This window comes from Daktulosphaira vitifoliae, unplaced genomic scaffold, assembly GCF_025091365.1.
Source record: "Daktulosphaira vitifoliae isolate Bord-2020 unplaced genomic scaffold, ASM2509136v1 Scaffold_2, whole genome shotgun sequence".
In the NCBI taxonomy this organism is placed as follows: Eukaryota; Metazoa; Arthropoda; class Insecta; order Hemiptera; family Phylloxeridae; genus Daktulosphaira; species Daktulosphaira vitifoliae.
In genome coordinates, this window is record NW_026099573.1 from 12456524 (window position 1) to 12476720 (window position 20197).

Below are 20197 nucleotides of genomic sequence, written 5' to 3' on the forward strand. Positions count from 1 at the left end.
TAGTACGGTTATTGACGGTAAAAACTGAATACGGTTTATATAAGCACTCAATCGTTAAATTAGTCAAGCTGCCAGTAGGTGTATGATTACCGTTAAAACTATATTCCTCTTTAATCCTTGCATCCTCATAATAATTTTTATTTTCATACACGTCATAAAAAAAAAAACTTATGTTATATTTTTACATCATTTAATCATTTTTTTTGTTGTCATTTTTACCTACACCCAAAGAAAAACCTCAATCAATTTTGATAGAGAAATTTTATCAAGGGTTTATGATAATGTTTTATTAATACGAATAAAATAATTATTCTTATAAATAATTATTGTTCAAGACAAGAAAAAAAATTATCATATTGATAAATATATCATAGGTTCAATAGTAATGATATATTTATCAAATTGAACAATGAATTTATTATATAGATTGAGGTTTTTTTCTGGGTATACTTATAAACTTAATATGTATTCATATGATTTTATTTATTATTTAAAATGTATTATGAATTGTTTTGATTTTCAATTTTTATTTTTAATGTTTTATGTTTTGTGTTGTCTAAAGATAAACAAAGATTTTAAAAGTTATATAACTTACAACTCGGTGAGGAAATGTTGGGTAAAGGGTAACAATAGTTAATACCCGCCCTTGCTTATCTTGTGGCGCTCTTATATGACCGGTTCAAACATGTTCGTGTTACGTTTGGCCGTCGTCCTTTCCTCAGCGAGCGTCATAGTTTGTTTTGTACGTACACAGTATACACGTCTCGCGCTTTTATTAATCGGCAGCCGTACAATTATTAATCGCTCTCCTTATAGTCTTTTTTTATTTTGTTCATTATTAGTTACTTTGCCAATCTCCTCAAGTCGTCATCAGATAAGTTATTAATTTATTTTCATTTTGTTATTGTATCATATCATAAGATAAATATCGTTTTAGTATGTAAGTTATCCCCCTTTTACTTTTTAAACGTTTTATTTGCAGAACTGTAAATATAATTCGTATTTTGTACATACTTAAACAGGTGCACCTATTATCGTACCACCTCTTATTTTTCTTTACTTTTCATTTTGTTTGCTACAAAATCAATTACACCAGTCACAGTAAGAGGCAATTCCCCTACAATATTAAGGAGCTGTTTGTCACATATACATTTAGAAATCTTTTGAAATATCGTTAAGTTAAAATATGAATCATAAGAAAAAAACACATTTAAGTAAAGCCAATAAAAAATTGGTACATAAATTTTAAAGTTATAAGAGTAAAAATGAAATAAATATTATAGTAAAGTTAAATAAAATCGAAATCATAAAACTTAAAAATAACGTTGAGTAAGTGTTGTGTTAATTGATAAATGTTAACTATCTAAATAAAATTTGTCTTAAAATAAGGTGAATACTGTACAAATACTGTCATTTAAACTTTTATTGATTTTATAGTCAACTTTGTTTCTATTGTAAGATAAAAATGATTCTAAAATGTTATTTTAGCATTTCAATTTTATGGAGTTTGAAATATGTTTTATCGTATTATCATAATTCTACTGAATTCCACTTATATTTGGTTGAAGTAGTACAACACATTTTATATCATCACCAACTTCAAGAAAAATTAAATTCATGGCATTATGTAAATACGACAGACGACTCTAAAATATTGTTAAGCACATCATTAAATAAAAATCATATAAGCATTATTCTTTCACCTAAAATTTTCAGCTCCACAGTTACTTCAATGAACTATAGATATGCAAAATTATTGAAAATATATGTCCGCTATATTACGACGATGATAGGTGAATGTGAAAATTATTACAATAAAAAATTGTTTGACAAATTTATTGAATGTACAAAATTAGTTCAAGATGTTGTGTGTAATTCAAGTGGTATGTTTGAAAATTTTTATGATATTTTGACATTTATCATAAACTTGGATGTCAAATTAATATTTCATGACTATGTAGCTCCAATTACTATAATTAATGAGATACATTCTATTTATACATACACTTCATCGAAGACAAAACCATGTACGTTTACTTACATTAAATCTAATGGTGATTTTGACATAGATGAAGCTTGCAAGGATCTTTTAAATATCAAACATTTCCATGCTACAGTAACTGATATGCTTCATAATCTTCAATTTTTAGATACAGCCAGCAATCTGACTAATAATTTTATTCATAAATATTTACTAGAAAAGTATAACGATAAATACGCATTACAGAAAGAAAAGGACAAAAGTTATGTTCAATTTATTTATGATGATCTCATAATATTTTATAATGAAGTTATCACGAATGATAATTATAACCTTGGATTTCAAGAATTATTACATCCAACTGTACCCGGGTAATGTTAATAATTATAAAAATTATTGTGAATTAAGGTTATTATAATTATTTTTAACTTTGATGCGTAGCTGAGAAGCTATTGGTTTTACTCTACCGTTTTATATTTTTGGGGTCTATAGCGTGATTACTGCCTATCTTATTTAATTGATTTTGCTCAACCATAAAAGTCCCAAAAAATTACAGCTAATATTTTATTATTTTATTACATTATTAGCTAATAATGGAAATTTTGTTCCCGGAATTTGTATCCATGATTTTTGAGTTGAATATTTTTAATATATATTTTATTTTAGTTTTAAATTAAAATATTTAATATAATTTTAACTTTAGGTGATCAATCTTTATTATAGCATAATATTTTACAAAGAAACAAAGGAAAATGGTTTAGATAAATAATAAATTAAAATACGAGTATATTGATACAAATGTGGAATATTTTCATAAGATTATATTTTATAATTTTTTTAACCGATGATTTCATCAAAAATGTTTAACTAAAATTATTTCTCAATTTATAGTAAAAATTTATTCATAAAATTTTACCATCTGATGAAATTCTTCTATCACATTTTGCCTATTATTTTTCTACCTATTATATTTTGTCCACGAAAAAATGAAAAACAACACCTTTTTCTCTTGAACCGTTCAGACATTTTTAATAATTTTGAGTAGTACAAATGGATATTCAAAATAAAAAATCCAGCACAGGGGGGTCGCGGCACAGTGGTGCCGTGGTATAGTTGGATCAAGTATAATGATATCTGACAGTGATTAAAATCACTATAAAAAAAAACGCTCCGATGCAAATCTTTAGATAGTGTTTAATTTAAAAAAAATTGGTGTTTTATTCCAAAAGCTACATGATCTGCTGGTTCCTTATTAATATCTCTATTAAGATAAAGTATGTCGAATGAAAAAGGGTTTATTAAAAAATATTATTTTTCATAAAAAAATTGTTTGGATCCATACACTTTTCAATAAGTCATAGCATTATAAAGTTAAATATAATATAAAAAAAATAAAATCGAGAATTTTCACACGAAAATAGCATTCGGTAGCCATTTTCAGCTCGAAGACAAGTCCAGAGGTCAAGTTTTTTTTTTTCAAATTAAAGTATATTACATAAGCTTTAATTTCAGATATATATAAAAGTGTCAGACCTTCCGGAACACTTTTAAAAGTTAAGTTGAAAAAGTTCTACTTTATATATGCATTTTTTATATTTGAAGCCCCCCCTTATATAGGGAAATGGTCTGATTAAAAAAAAAAATTGTCCATTAAAAGATGTATATAAATACTACTTCTCATGAAAAAATTGTATTGATCCATACATTTTTTAAAAAGTTATAGCACTTTAAAGTAAAAAATGTAAAGTATAAAATCGAGAATTTTCACACAAAAATAGCATTCGGTAGCCATTTTCACCATGAAGGCAAGTCCAGAGGTCAAATGTTCATTTTTGAAAAAGTTACGGCACATTTTAGTAAAAAAAATTGAAAAAATTTCGAAAATTAGCGATTTTTAAATTTGTAATTTTTTTGGAGGTTTCCCCCATTTACGGGGAACGAGGGAATTTTTTTCAATTTTTAAGGGTAATGTCTTCGACTAGATACAATTTGTGATCTTTTGACGTATCGTTGAAAGAAATCAGTTCGGTGAGAGCTGAGAAAAGTGGTAACAGTAACAAACAAAACACATCATAGTAAAACTAATACCTTCTCAGCTTCGCATCGAAGCTAAATAATGAAATTAAATTTTATGAAACTACTATACAACTAACAATGTAATAACTTTATTATTATAGACTTGTACCACCATTGTTACTTCAAAATACAGAACAAAGGATTGCTGCGCTAAACAAATTATTTTCAAAACGTCATTTTAAGGAACCTTTTAAGAATATTAAGATTATCATGGAAAATGGTAAAAAATTAACCGCGAATACTTTATCCCAAACTAATGTGGATTTTATAAACTTAAAGCAAAATGAAAAATATTTTGAACAATTATTGAGGTGTAGGTATGCCGAAATACTTAAATACTATGAGCGTTTATTGCATAACATAATCAACTTATGTAGAAATGAAGAAATAAAAAGTCATATTAACATACATAAGGAAAGCTTTATAGAATGCGTTAACCAACTGCGCAATTCAATATCGTTGTCTATTAATATGTTTAAATCCTTATTATCTGCTATGGCAATACTAAAAAAATTATATATTTGGGAGTATGTCAAAAAAAGCCATAATTCTCTACACAAACCATCGAATATTATAATGAAATTATTTTATGATTTCAAATCTCTATGTATTGAAAATACAAAAACGATGAATGAAATAGAAGCAAAGGCGTTTTTATGGAAATTATCTGAGTCATCGGAGAATTTTAAAACTGATCTTAGAACTGAAATGGGTATTCGATTTAAAAATCGTTGTGAACTTTTAGATCACTATAACAATATTTTAACATTTAATAGTTTATCTAATAATCTGAAGGGTTCAATGAAACATGATGGACTTATTTATAATCTTTTTTACTCACAAATAAATACATTTTGCAATGAAATTATCAATACTGATTACAAAAATCTAGGCTTTGAAGATTTAATATAAATTTTTTGTGTATACTTCTTTTATTTGTTATAATTTATTTTTCAACTTAAAACGAATATTATCGTGTTAATGATGTAAGGCTTATAGATTCTAAGATGTCAAGCACCTCACGTATTCTTACTCTTTTCTTTATTAATATTTAGGGATATTGTAGTCTTCATCCTATTATAAGTTACTATTACTCATCAACCTTAACTTACGTTAATAATTCATTAATTATAAGATTTTAAATATTATAAGATTACCAAGTTTATTCAACTATTAATGAACGTGTCTGTTGATTGATTATAATAATTTATTCATAACAATCAGTAGTGATGAGCAAAACAAGAACAAGACCAAGACTGTCAAAGTCTTGGTCATAGTCTTGTTCTTGATAGCTCAGTCTTGGTCTTGGTCTTGCTTTGCTAACTCAGTCTTGGTCTTGGTTTTGGTCTTGCAAATCTAGTCTTGTTCTTGTTCTTGGTCTTGCTTTGCTAACTCAGTCTTGGTCTTGGTTTTGGTCTTGCAAATCTAGTCTTGTTCTTGTTCTTGGTCTTGCCCATAAAATCTTGTTCTTGTTGTGAGTCTTGTCACAATACTCTTGCAAAATCTTGCATTCATTTATATTTGTAAAAATTTTCTACTTAAAAGGTTTAAATAACGAAGTTATCTACTTCAGTTTGTAAATTCAAATTTAATTTATATGCCATAGGATTTTTAAGTTAGAACTTAATATTAGCATAAACAATATGGATGATTTTTTTATGAATAGTTTGGGGTATTAAAAAAAAATAAACAAATAAATTAAATTATAAAAAAATAAGACGTTATTGAAACAAAGTATTTTTTCACTTTAAACTGATGGCGTAATATTGTCCGAATGGTAACGCAGCGGATGTGCGGTCGGGGAGGACGCGATTTCGATTCTCCTAGTCGGATAATTTTTTTTGCATTTTAATTAATTTTTTTCATTGAATAATGAACATGAATATATTTATTTTATGAGTTTACCAGTCGCCGGTTTTATGTATCGATTTTTAAAACCGGTTTTAAATAATAATCGCTTTCTGTTCATAGACACAGTTTTTAAAAATTATTGGTTTTGATTAACAAAACCGAAAAAAACTGTTATAACCAGTTTTTATAAAACCAGTTTCAGTCTCCGCTTTAGAAGTAAACAAAAATTTTATCTAATTTTATCATAATGTTTGAAGCACGGAATATTTATTTTTAATCTTCTTTAATTATTTAAAATTAATTAATTACAATTGAATGACAATAAATTTTGAAACATGATTGTAAAATTTTAAGTTAATCGGTAACATCAGCTCATAGGTAATATTTAATTTGAACAATACGCGTAATGAATAAAAATCAAAGTAAAATTTAATATTGTCGAATCTGTCATTAATAATCTTAACGATTTTAACCAACAAAATTTTTTTTTTTTTTTGCAAGAGTGCAATACTCTTGCAGTTTTATTCTTGTTGTTGCAAGATTCTTGCATTTTGAGTCTTGGTCTTGGTCTTGTTCTTGCAAGTCTAGTCTTGTTCTTGTTCTTGGTCTTGCTAAAAAAGTCTTGGTCTTGTTCTTGTCAATTGAGTACAGTCTTGATGTTGGTCTTGCTGATATTATTACAGTCTTGGTCTTGTTCTTGGTTTCGTAGAAATGCAAGACCAAGCCAAGACCGGAAGAACAAGAGTAATTCTGCTCATCACTAACAATCAGTTTGTAATGACATTATTACCTCGTAACATAAAGCTTTTTGTATAATTCATTTAAATCAGTGAGAGTCCAATACAAGTTCTTATAGTATTTCACCTCTATAAATGGAGTTTAAATTGCTCAAAACATTGAGATTTTAAAAATTATTTAAAATAATTGTAATCGACAAAAAAAAAGTAGGCAAAGGATTTTTAATGCGGAACGCATTCATCATAGACTAGTTGTAGCGTTGATTATTGTAGTTTATCATCAGACATTTATTAGCAATAAAAATAAATTGTACAAAGTTGTTATTTGACTTTGGATAATTATCTTAGGTTAAGTAATAGAAACTTATAGCAGGTTAAAGTCTTTTGAATAATTTTATATTACAAATGATTCTAAATTTTTTCAACTACAAACATTGTATACATGTGCTGAATTATCGTGAACATAAATAAATAAGTTATTAGTATAAAATAAAAATGATTTTTTTTTATTCTATTTTACACTTTAAAATTTATATTCTTAATAATATATTGAGTTTATAGATTATGAAGTCTACGAAATTATTACTAGATTTATAGAATTAATTTGATTTAAAACCTTAGAAAAATGTTTAAAAAAATTTAGTATATTTTATATAGTGTTCAATAAGTAAGATCTATTATTAATATTGTTTGTAATAATTTATCAGTCTCTTTTTTTTAAACACCCTGTCTATAAGTTAATTATTTTATCTAAACAGTATTTAATGGTAAAAAATATAGTTTAAAAAAACAGAAAAACATGCTTTTAAAGTATATCGAACTAAAAATTTAAAAAATAAACTTAATACAATAATGAACGAAAAATACTAGTATTATTGTTTTATCTTTATTTTAAAAATTATTTTTAAATTTTAGTTCGATATGCATTAAAAGCGTGTTTTCAGTTTTTTTAGACTATATTTATTTTTCACTTTTTAGTTTTTATGACATCGCTGTTACAGTCACGGAGTGTTTATTGTAAATAATGACTATCAAAAGATATAATTTCTGTATTGCCAGTTAGTATGTTTAAAAACTCACAACAATATGTCTTATAACCATTGATATTAAAGGCTATATACCTACAAATATCGTCATAAAAACCAATTAGCTACCTGTATTTGTAATCCCTTATGTATTATATATGTATATTATTAACTCAAAAAAAAATTAAATCTTTAAATGTTTATATCTAATAATAAACAATAGAAATTTGTTTATATTTATATATAATATTGATGATACGCACGCATGTACGGGTACGAAAACCACATATAAAATTATACAGGAATCGTGTTACCGGCGTGTGGTGAATGGGGTGGGGGTGAATGGGGTGGGGTTGAATGGGTTATGAAAGTCTAGTCTTAAGGCCATAGACGACGGGATACGCGAGAATGATAACACGTGGCGCGTTGAGAGTTACAAACAACAAACAACATACATGTGAAACTAATATAAGCGTGTTAATAATTGTATTCACATATTTTTTTTGCTTTGTTACGGAGCTTAGGTCATTGTTTTACCATGTTTCTTTTTATATCTGCCCATTAATATTCTCAGCTGTACTGGATCGATATTGTTTATATAAATGTTAAAAGAACCTGATTTTAATTTACTTGTACGTCTCAGCATCAAAAATTATAATAAACCTTTATTTAAATAAAATTAAAAATAATATTTCAAAATTACCCTTCCGTAAATATATAATTTTAAAATTTTTTTTTGAATTTTAAAACTGTTATATAAACACTGACTTTAATGAAATAATAGAAAAGTACTAAATACAATTAATAAGATTATTATTAATCTACTACATGTTTTATATATGTGTTAATCACTGTCAGATATCACTTATACTTGCCGCGGCTATACTATACTGCGTGCCTACTGTACTGATGTTTTTGTACTTGCAATTTTTAAAATAATTATCTTTCATTAAGGGGTAATATCCACCAAATTTTTTTTTATTGGCTTTAACCATGCTTAAACTATTCTAGAATCAAAATATTCAACGCCCAAGTACTGATCTAAACTCAAAATTCGTTTAAATCAATTTTTACCGAACAACATTTTGGCTCCAAAATCACATTTTTCGCTTATTTTAGCGATGCTCGTTTTTTTTTAATTTCGCGGCTTTGTAAATTAGTAGAAGTTACCTATGATCGATATCGTGTTTTGAATTTGAAGTATAGAATTTCGACCGTTACTACAGCGTCTGTACAGCACGTGTTTACTTACAATTTCCTTTTTTTTAGTCGATCAGCCATTCTCGTTGTGTACGTTCTTAGTTTGAGTTTTGCTATACTTTTTAACTGTGAATTATATTCAAAAGTATTTAATTATGAGTGACAAGGTGTACATAAGGCCACAAAGGCAGTAAAACAAGAAGTACCAGAACAACCCGGAGTAAAATTAGTAACTGACACCCGCCTAACCGCCATGCGTTCGAAGGCGATTCGGAGTACGTTAGTACCTCGGCGACAAAATTAAAAACTTCTGATTTAAACCGTGATCGCGATGTTGATAGGGATTTCGGCTACTGTTTCATACATTTTTTCTCTGTATTTACTGCTCTTTCTGAATTATTAGTGTGTAAAAAATGTAATAGTGATGTGCGGTTTTCACAGTCGAGCAAGCGTTGACTAGGCTTCAAAATTGTTGTGTCTTGTTCGAACTGCGTTGATGCCGATATTTTTAATTATCATTGGCATAGGCATAAACGGTATAAAAAAGTTCTTTGTGATGATGGATCTCGCAAAGCCTGTTTTTCAAATAACTTACAGTATGATCATTTCCAATATCGGCACTGCTACTTCATCTGTTAAAATTAATTCTATGAAAAAATCAGCTATTGAAGATAAAAAAGAACGTTCTATTGAACGAGGTGAAGAAGGCGGTCTTACGGTGTCAGGCGATGGATCTTGGCGTAAGAGGTGGTTTTCATCTTTGTTTGCATTAGTTACTTTGATTGGTTGGCACACTGGCAAGGTATTAGATGTGTGTATAAAATCAAAGTACTGTAAAGTGTGTGAATATTGGCAAAAATAAGAAGGTACTGCTGAGTACGAGGAGGTGTACCCTTCGCACAAAGAGAGTGTTCTTGGTGTTTTTGGCATCGCAGTAAAGCGCTTGGTACTCTTGCACCATACGAGCACAAGAGTCCAATGCATGAGGATGTTTTCAAGGCGATACAACCCATTTATAAAGAACTCAGCTCCGACAACCTTCTGTCACGCTGCTTGGGTGAGTATTCTCAAAATAGTAACGAGTATTTCAATGCTGTAGTGTGGTCAATTGTTCCAAAAATGATATCTAGCGATAAGACTATAGTTGATATTGCGACTGATGTAGCCGTTATTACCTTCAACGAAGGCTTGTCGGGTCTGTTTGCCGTTTATGATGCTCTTGGGTTAACCGTTGGACCAAACAATTACGAGTTTTGCGTGGGATCGGACGCCAATCGCGTCAAAGTCGTTGATCATTGTATGTCCGATATGGCGAAAGAGGCTAGGCGCAGCCTTACATCAGACAAAAAAAAGGAATAAGAGGAAAATAAGGACCAGGAAGGACAACTTAACAGCGCAGGGATAGCTGACTAGGTAAACAAATTATTAAGGACTATATTAATGCGATTCTTAAGATTTATAGCATTTTGAAACTTTAAACGCGTGTTTCTCAAAACCATGTTTTCAAAATCGGCGAGCAGTAGAAGTGAAAAAGTTTACATCCGATTGACTTGAAATTTTAACTGTAGGTTCTTCATTATCTAGTGAAGTACACACGATTTTAGCGATTGATTAACAACAAAAAAAGTTATAAACAATTATAGTCGATTTTTTTGTCGAAAAAAAAAATTATTTTTCAAACCGTCGCCATTTTGCGAAAAAAAATTCTAAAAATATAATCATATGTATTTCACTAGCGACACTCATGTAGATAATGAAAAAAAAATTTTTTTTGTTATAGGTGGAGTTGGGCACGACTTCTACTGCTTGCCGCGGAAGAACTTTCTAAATAAGCGGTTCACGGCAATCGCTGCACAGCGGCCATTTTGTAAAAAAAATAACAATAAAAAATTTTTATAGTTATAAATATAGTTGCTTAATCCAATGATATATTATTTATATACCTTACATCTCAAATGTCCTTTAAAATAATCATGAAAAAAAGACTTGTTTTTTTGAGCATTTGGTAGATATTAACCCTTAAAAATTTATTCTCTTGAAAATGAGATTTTAAATAAGAGGATTGTAACTTAGTATTTTATCATATTAATTTTTTCTCGTTAACTTAGAATGATATAAAACTAATGCGATATTATTTCATTTAATTAAAATAAAAAACATTCTGAAAACAAGTACTCAAAGTGAATGTGACACAAGGGAACTCAGTGCTCTATCTTTAACGACAAAACGGTCTCATATAAGATTTATTTGAAATTTAGTATATTGTATGGTTAGAATGAACGTTTAAAATAGTTTTGAGGAATCAATTTAAATCAATTAGATTGAAACATGCGTAATTTGCATCGGCTAAGAAATAAAAGTTTTTCAACGTGAACGACATTATACATTTTGTAATTTACTGATTATGGTATTTCAAACTGTGAGTTCTGAGATGATTGTCCCCCTTTTTTTTTATTAAATAAAATGTACTTAAAATATTTGATTTATTTAATCAACCATAATAATATGTACTTACAAAAAATGATCTCTTTATAGCTTTAAGAATTTACTTTTAAAATTTTCTAGGAACCTATAATTATTTTATACAATCAAAAGAGAAAATATTTATTGATTAAGAATCGGCTTTGAAGTATTACCTTTTGAGTTATTAGCATTTCTAACAATTTAGTTTTACTATATAAGCACTACTGTCTTACGTACCATTATTTTAAAGATACTAAATAAAGAAACAACATTGTATTCTAAATTCATGAAGATCCGGTACATGAATATGTATCAATGAATAAATGCTGGAATAGGGATATGAAGGCCAAGTAATAGGAGCAAACATCAACAGATAGTAAGTTTATCTAATCGATACGAAAAACTTAAGATAATTTAATTAAGTTATGTAATTCGTTTTTTTTTTTTATTGGGAGATTTAACTTATTGCTTTTTTAATTCGTATTATACGTTGTTTTTGATACTTCAAAACAATTTTTACTTCTGAAATAGACTTGTTTAGCGTATAATAAATCAAATGTTTAGGCACTTCAATAATAGTGTAACCAGACGGGACTACAGGAAAAATTTCGTTAATCTGACAGGGTACTCCGTCGTTGAATGAGATTGTAATTAAATTATAGTTCACTTATATATAATTCACTTTTAATATGTTCATCAAGTGTTGTGACACATATTTCTCATTGACATTTTCTTTTGAATCCCAATAATTCATCTATGGAATCTTTGGTAGTGAAAAGGATAGTGTAAAGTGCAACATCACAAATTCGAAGGTGGACCGTTTATGATTTTTTGTTATGTCTACTTATTTATTTTATCGCGCAAAAGAACCTTTTTCTAACACAGCGGTGTCAACCACTCATTATTTTATCGCTGACCGCTAGATAAGGCGATAAAAGAGAAATATAATTAAAAATCGAATTGTTTATCAGTATTGATCCCTTCCAAAAAGACTGGCCGTTATCGTTTTGAAATTGCCGTTAGATCGGTGTTGACTCTTCTCTATTTTTTCTTCTGTCATTGACCGTGCTAGGGTGCACACTAGGGTGGCCCTCAAAAATCGTATGTCTTTTTTTTCTTTACGCTACCCCTTAATTTTTTTTTAATGATCAAAAAAATGAGCTGTGCAAAATTTGGGACCGATCCGTTAAGGTTAACCCGTGCCCCCGGGCCTATTAAGTTGAGTCGAAGAGTCAAATTTAAAAGAAATAACTGATCTATGTCTCATAACTTTTTTTTCTCTTAACTTAGAATAATAAAAGTAAAACTCAAGTAAAGGAAATTTTACAAGAAATTCAAAAATAATAACTTCAATGTTGTTTTCTCAATAAATAGCCCACAAAAACACTACATACAGTAAAAAACATGTAAAAGTCTTAAAATACGTTATAACTGATTTTGTTGATTTTTAATTATTTATTTTCATTTTATTTTTTGGAAAACGCATTTTCGTTTAAAAAAAGAATCTAGAAGTTTAATTTTTTATGCCAAGTACGATAATTATATTAGATTTATTATTTTATGGACAGTTAATTAATGATTAATTACAAACCTAACAGTTTAATTTAATTGTTATTAACAATTTTTAATTTATTTTTTTTTTAAATAATAATAACTTTAAAAAAAATATTTTAGCAATAATTAAATTATATTATAATATATATATTTTGATAATGTACTTTTTTTACAATTAGGGAATTTTTCCGATAATTACTTACTATTTGTAAAACGTATTGTTTCTGTTCTTCATTTGTAGTTAATATATTAATGTAGTCTTAGATTAATTTGATGCCACGCTAGGCTGTATCATTAATGACTCGTAATTTACTTATAGTATTTAAAGCATTTATGTAACTGTTGTTCGCACTCCAAAATGATGGATCAATTTTCAAAAAATCAGTGTTCAGATTAAATAGTTGTAAATTTGATGGTAACTTACTACCAGTTATTTCGTGGGAATAATTACCAATAAGATAAATATTAGTTCGTAATACTTTAAAAGACGCTAAAAGTATTGTACATTTGTGATTAAAACGTATCATTTAATTTATAATAATAAACAGGTAAAATATATTTAACGTGTTCACAAATTGTCTGCTGCATTTATACGACACAAATTATGTCAGTTGTCGAAAATAACTCAAATATACTTATCTTTAATAATAATATAATTGGTACTATCTTAAAGTAATTCAGTAAACCAAAATTGATATATTGATACGACAAAATGTAATAATACAATCAATTTTGTTAAATTTGTAATTAATCATTAATTAACTGTCCATAAAATAATAAATCTAATATAATTATCGTACTTGGCATAAAAAATTAAACTTCTAGATTCTTTTTTTAAACGAAAATGCGTTTTCCAAAAAATAAAATGAAAATAAATAATTAAAAATCAACAAAATCAGTTATAACGTATTTTAAGACTTTTACATGTTTTTTACTGTATGTAGTGTTTTTGTGGGCTATTTATTGAGAAAACAACATTGAAGTTATTATTTTTGAATTTCTTGTAAAATTTCCTTTACTTGAGTTTTACTTTTATTATTCTAAGTTAAGAGAAAAAAAAGTTATGAGACATAGATCAGTTATTTCTTTTAAATTTGACTCTTCGACTCAACTTAATAGGCCCGGGGGCACGGGTTAACCTTAACGGATCGGTCCCAAATTTTGCACAGCTCATTTTTTTGACCATTAAAAAAAAATTAAGGGGTAGCGTAAAGAAAAAAAAGACATTCGATTTTTGAGGGCCACCCTAGTGCACACGTTTATTTTTTGATCGACACTTTTTGTACAATGGTGGAGTAGAGCCGCCAACGGCGAACGGCCAGGTCTTTTCGACGAAGCATCCAGACCATCGGATGGGTCTCTTCGGAGACCGGGTATCGTTTTTTTTTTTATATTATATTTATGTAATGAGCTATATTTTATTAATTATTTTATTTCATTTTATTTTATTGTAAATTAACTTAATTTTGTTTATGTGTGGAGAGCACGTGTTTCCATTTCCTTCTAGCCAACGCTAAGGAGCGAGTGTCCAGATCGCTCCTGGTGTTCTTCATTAATTTCCGGTTAACATTAACGGATGTGTTCCAATACCGTCCGTGATGTTTGTAATATTATTTGTTTAAATATTTTATTTTATTTGTATTGCCTTTATTTGTAGACATGGTTTTTGATGCATTCGCATTTTTGTCCATGTTTAACTTAATTTTCTTTTTTTAACAATTAAATTAAATTTCCTTATTAATTTCAATTGTAATATTTATTTTATTGCGCCAGTAACTTAATTACTCGCGTGTATTTTATCCCTATTCCTTAATCTAGACACGGGCTACGATATATTTTACATATCAACCACAAACAACTTTAATTGTTATAATTGTGTTTAATAAACCATGAGGTATTATAGTAATTTATCCATATAACGACATATTAACTTAGATTATACTTTTAATTAACTTAAAATTAAATTCCACCTATGGTCCGGTAATCATATCTGATAGATGTGACACCTCGCCTAGGTGGTGGCGACCCTTGCTACTATAGCTAGTTATGCAAGTGGCAAACCACGTTGTTGTTACAGGCCGAATTATTATTAAAAAGCCCGCTTGCAAAAGACAAGATTTTTCGCATTGTAATGTTTGTTCATTGCAAACACAAACGGAATGTCGTGTAACTTGTTATATTGTTTGAAGAACATTCTAAACCACTTAACTCATATACTCTATAGTGTAAATAGTAAGTCATAGGATTATCTTGCATGCCGATGAACGATATGATGTTGCAACTTATAGTTTTGTTTAAAAAAGACGAATTGAATTTGAAACACAATTACGAAGAGCAGCGTGAAACGTGATTATGGATTGTGTGATGTACTTGTTCTTCTTAAAAAACAATACATTTTGTTGGCATAATTCTCTAGGGTCTTATAACACATGGATAATGAGAGTTGTACGATTCTAAGAAAACGATTACGTTGCACTACGAACAAAAAAAATTATTACGGACATGTCTCGTTCGATTAAATCAATGTTTTAATATTTACTTACGAATTAACAGGCCCGAACTGGTTTTTTGAAGGAATAGTCAAGAACATTAAGGTGGCGGCAGCTACATCCACTACTCGACCTTGAAGTACTGCTTTGTAATGGTTTTTACAATAGAGTTTTTTTTGATATGAATATTATTACAAAAGTGCAATGGTAGGGTCGTTTTAAGAATAGTCAAGGATATTCAGAACGGTGGTGATTATTACATTAATCACTTATTAGCGTTAGTTGACGTTGGATTTGGCTTTAATAGTTTACGTTGGGATATTGAAAGTCAGTGTACATTAGGTTTCAATTACCCTCATCACTACGGTAGATGACAACCACATGCAATACTAGCGCCTACTGGTGGTTAAAATCCAAACTATACTCCGGAATCCCCAAAATTACTTTACTTACAAAAAGCTATAAGTTATGAGTTAACAAACATTTAAAAGGAATTTTATAACTCCAGTAATTTATAAATAATTAATCAAGTCGAGTAATAGTAATATAATTGAAAAGGGCTCGGGTCTCATTGAAGTATCATATCATGATAATATTCGTTATATAAGTTTAAAAATAAATTACAAGAAATACATTTTTAAAAAAAGTATATGAATAATATTTATATTAAATGATTAAAGCTTAGATTTTCATAATCATTTTCAATAATTACATTACAAAATCTATTTGTATGTAAATAAATAAGTTCATAAACTGGACCATCATGTTTGGATGGAAAATTTATATCACACAGTTTTTTTAATTTTAGAGTATCTGTATATTTGTCTAAAAATTCACAACGAAATCTCATGTGACTACCCAATTCACTACGCAAACCTTTTTTTAATTTCTCGTGGGACTTAGATAATTGGTCAAGATATTCCTTTGCTTGTATTTCATTAATCGTTTTGTTATATTCATATGGACCAATATTTAGAGCTTTCAAATCATAAAATAATTCTGTTATAATAGTTGCTGGTTTATGTAAGCAATTATGAACATTTTTGACATACTCCCAAATATATAATTTTTTTAGTATTGCCATAGCAGATAATAAGGTTTTAAGCATATTAACAGACAACGATATTGAATTGCGCAGTTGGTTTATGCATTCTACAAACCTTTCCCTATATATGTTAATATTACCTTTTATTTCTTCATTTCTACATAAGTTGATTGTGTTATGCAATAAACGCTCATAGTATTTAAGTATTTCGGCATACCTACACCTCAATAATTGTTCAAAATATTTTTCATTTTGCTTTAAGTTTATTAAATTCACTTTAGTTTGTGATAAAGTATTCGCGTTTAATTTTTCACCATTTTCAATGACAATATTAATATTTTTAAAAGGTTCCTTAAAATGACATTTTGAAAATAATTTGTTTAGCGCAGCAATCCTATGTTCGGTAACATCAACTTGCAATGGCAGTACAAGTCTATAAGCATAAAATTATTACATTCTAATTGCATAGTAATTTTATAAAATTTTATTAAATTATTATTATTTTTGAATTACACAATTATATTACTCAAAAATAATTTAAATTGTCCTAAAAAATTCAAGAACAAAAACTTTATCTTTTTTATGCACATACAACGATGAATTAAAATAATAGACAAAATGCAATAAAGATTCAAGTTTGTAAGGTTTAAGATAAATTTAGAGACAATAAATGAATGGGCTCACTTTTATTAAAATTTATTTTTTCCTATTTTTTAATTCTAGCAGGTTTGACACACATATTCATGCTATGAGGTACTCGCGTGAACATTCCTTGTTAATAAAATCGTCATATGATAAACGGAGTTTCTTGTTATAATGTCATCAGTGCAGGACTGACATATTTTTTGCACGAAACAAATGTCTACCGCTAATAGTACTAGTTGTTATAAGATCAGTTTTTACTACTTTGTTAATTTATTTTGTTTATTGAAATGTTGTTTTGTTGATTCACGTTTTACAGAGTTTTTAAACTATTTCAACATAATATATTGAAAGTTTGTAATATATTTTTAAATAAATAAAATCATTGATCAGAGAAACTTGTGATTTGATTATGGATGAATCAACATAAAACATAAAAAAATAATATGGTTTTTGACAAGACAATGTGGAAACGAAATATAAACGTTAATACAAAAGGCATCATAAAGCCAGCAAAAAGTGTAGGATCTGATTGTGGGTAAGCATGTTTCTACTGTTTAAAAAATTAAAATAATAATAATTATAAAATTATCTATTAAACTATAAATTATTTAAATAATGTCTACAATGCACTTTTGTAAAATGTTAAGGTAGTTCCCAATTGTTGACACTTTAAAAATTTAAAACATTGGTGGCTTTTATTTGTTTAAAATAGTTCAATTTTAACGCATTTTTTTGAAAATAATTTTGACATAGGACCATATAAAAATTTACTCATATTGAAAAAATAAAGTTTTCCCACTTCATAGAAGTGGGTTTAATTTTCAAATTAATATTTAGAAAAGTTCATTTTTGACAATGTTCTGGAAAGACATGCATGCGTTAAACCATATACCAAATTAAAGTTTATAATATTTACTATAAGATAAAATAAAATGTTCATTTTTTGAAATAATAATAAATATTAATAAATTTATTTATTTATTTATTTGGTGTAAACGCCCACGGGGATCAAGTACAGTGACAATAAAATATATAATAAACATTGTTGAAATAAAGATACAAGTATGTGTAATTAATAGTAAATCAATATAATTTTTTTTAAAAGATGCATGATGTTTTTACCTATCTTTGGTATATTTTTTTTATAAATCTTACCTTTACCTGCCCATGGCAGAGATTTAAAATGACAATTTTTTCACAAAATATTAACTTTTGAAAGGATTTTGGAAATAATGACACTTATATATATATTTTAAATTAAAGCTTATCTGGTATCATTAATTGTGGAAAAAATTTCTGACTTTATTTTGTCTTCACGGTGAAAACAGACATCAAAGTTAATAAAAAAAATACGATTTTTGTAAAAATTTCTTTTTTATATTTTTAACTTTATAATATTATAACTTTTTGAATATATGGATCAATTCAATTTTTTTATGATAAATACTATTTATATACCTTTTTCATTTGACATACTTTTTTTTTTAAATAAAACTATTTCCCTTTATATATTTATTAATATATTACACTTATAAATTATAAAACTTGTAGGATATAAATAAGGAAACAGGAAAAACAATTTTTTCATGTGAAATAATATTTTTTAATAATCTCTTTTTCATTCAGGATATTAATAAAAAAATAGCAGATCATGTAGCTTTTGGAATAATCCACCAATTTTTTAAAATTAAACACTATCAACAGATTTGCATCGAAGCGATTTTTAGGATAGAAATTTTAATCACTGTCATATATCATTATACTTCACCTAACTATGCCACGTTTCCACTGTGCCTTGACCTCACTGTGCTGGGTTTTTTAAATTTATTTCATCTTTTTAATAAAATTCAAAGCTGAAATTACGTCAGACTTACGTTAATTTGTTTTATTATAATGATTTTTTATAAAAATAAATTTGAAATTTAATGATTTTGAATTTTTTAAATGAAGTAATCCAACAAATTTTTTTTGGCTACCTTCCTCATTCAAGAAAGGCTCCAGTTCACACATCTAAAATCCTTGCCAAAATTTGTGCAACACAAATGAATTTGTAAAATTTTATAAAATAAATTATAAATGATTCAGTTGAGTAATGCCATGAATCTAATTCAACTTTTGTCTGCAAGTGTTTTTTTTTGTTTTTACAAAAGTTTACAAAAATGGACTGATAACCTTTTAGCATGAGCCTTTTCATATATAGTATATATATATATATTTTTTTTTATTGTTTTGTTAGATTATTAATGCCTTCCCCAAATAAGGAGGTTTCTTAGCCTTTGGTATTCCAGGATGGGAGTCTGTCGCCGGAGAGAAAGATTGTGACTCCAATTACCAAACTGATCTATTGCTGGTAAAAGAAAGCGCCTATACCCAAGTTTCGATCACGAGACAGTGAAATTCAAGCACTGCCGCGTTACCAACACGACCATACTGTTTCTCTGTATATATATAGTAGTTTTATACAATTTTATTACATTACTTTTATTTAAAATACACATTTATATTACTCAAAAATAAAAAAAAATTCTGAACGGTTCAAGAGCAATAATCTTTCGTCTATAATTTTTTGTGGACAAAACATGTAAATTATAAAAATAATAAACAAAATACGATATAAGGATTTTTGGAGTGTAAAAATGTACGGATAAGTTATTACAATAAATTAAGGAACAATTTTAGTTTAAAAGTTTTAATGATGTCATCAGTTAATAACTATATAAACACAGTAGCACAGTGGGGTCGATTCACAGTGTGACAACTTTTTTTAAATAAAGGGTGTTTCAAAAAGAACGCCGAATTTGAAAATGTCGCCATTTTATTTGTTTGTTGTAGACAGCATTGTTTTTGCAATTTTTGATATCTATTATTATTGAGGTTTTGTGTTGTCAAGGAATTTAGTTGTTCTTAGTAATTGTGTTAATTGTGTTACCATGGAAAAGTATACTACAAAACAACGAATTTTGTTCATTCCAAACTTATAGAATCGGTGAAAATTTCGCAGCCACCATTCGCCGACTACGTACGATTTTAGGGATCATAATGCTCCAAAAGAATTAACTATTCGTCGTTTAGTTACAAAATTCAAAGCAAGTGTTTCAGTTGAAGACATCAAAAGCCCAGGACGTACTCGA

The 20197-nt window shown here is 27.7% G+C and overlaps 2 protein-coding genes and 1 long non-coding RNA gene across 8 annotated transcripts in view; 2 read left to right on the forward strand and 1 right to left on the reverse strand.

Annotated features, from left to right (window-relative positions):
• LOC126900030 (uncharacterized) overlaps positions 1-20197 on the reverse strand; it is a 34867-nt gene that overhangs the window by 8065 nt on the left and 6605 nt on the right. For 2 of the 3 annotated variants that reach the window (XM_050675393.1, XM_050675390.1), the window contains one exon: positions 15791-16854. The exons of the other annotated variant lie outside the window; for it this stretch is intronic. In XM_050675393.1, the coding sequence (XP_050531350.1) occupies positions 16038-16854 (817 nt within the window). In that variant the 3' untranslated portion in view covers positions 15791-16037. Of the gene's footprint in view, positions 1-15790; positions 16855-20197 lie in introns of those variants that run through there. 3 annotated transcript variants of the gene reach the window in all.
• The window catches only part of LOC126900031 (uncharacterized), a 238638-nt gene continuing 219211 nt past the window's right edge, over positions 771-20197 (forward strand). For 3 of the 4 annotated variants that reach the window (XM_050675400.1, XM_050675403.1, XM_050675394.1), the window contains exon 1: positions 771-2352. In XM_050675400.1, coding sequence (XP_050531357.1) covers positions 1466-2352 — 887 coding nt within the window. In that variant the 5' untranslated portion in view covers positions 771-1465. Of the gene's footprint in view, positions 2353-4158; positions 5436-20197 lie in introns of those variants that run through there. The other variant, XM_050675396.1, reaches the window with a different exon arrangement.
• Positions 8043-10776, forward strand: LOC126900058 (uncharacterized). Its single transcript, XR_007702789.1, has 2 exons — positions 8043-10283; positions 10651-10776. It is a non-coding gene; the product is annotated as an uncharacterized LOC126900058 (long non-coding RNA).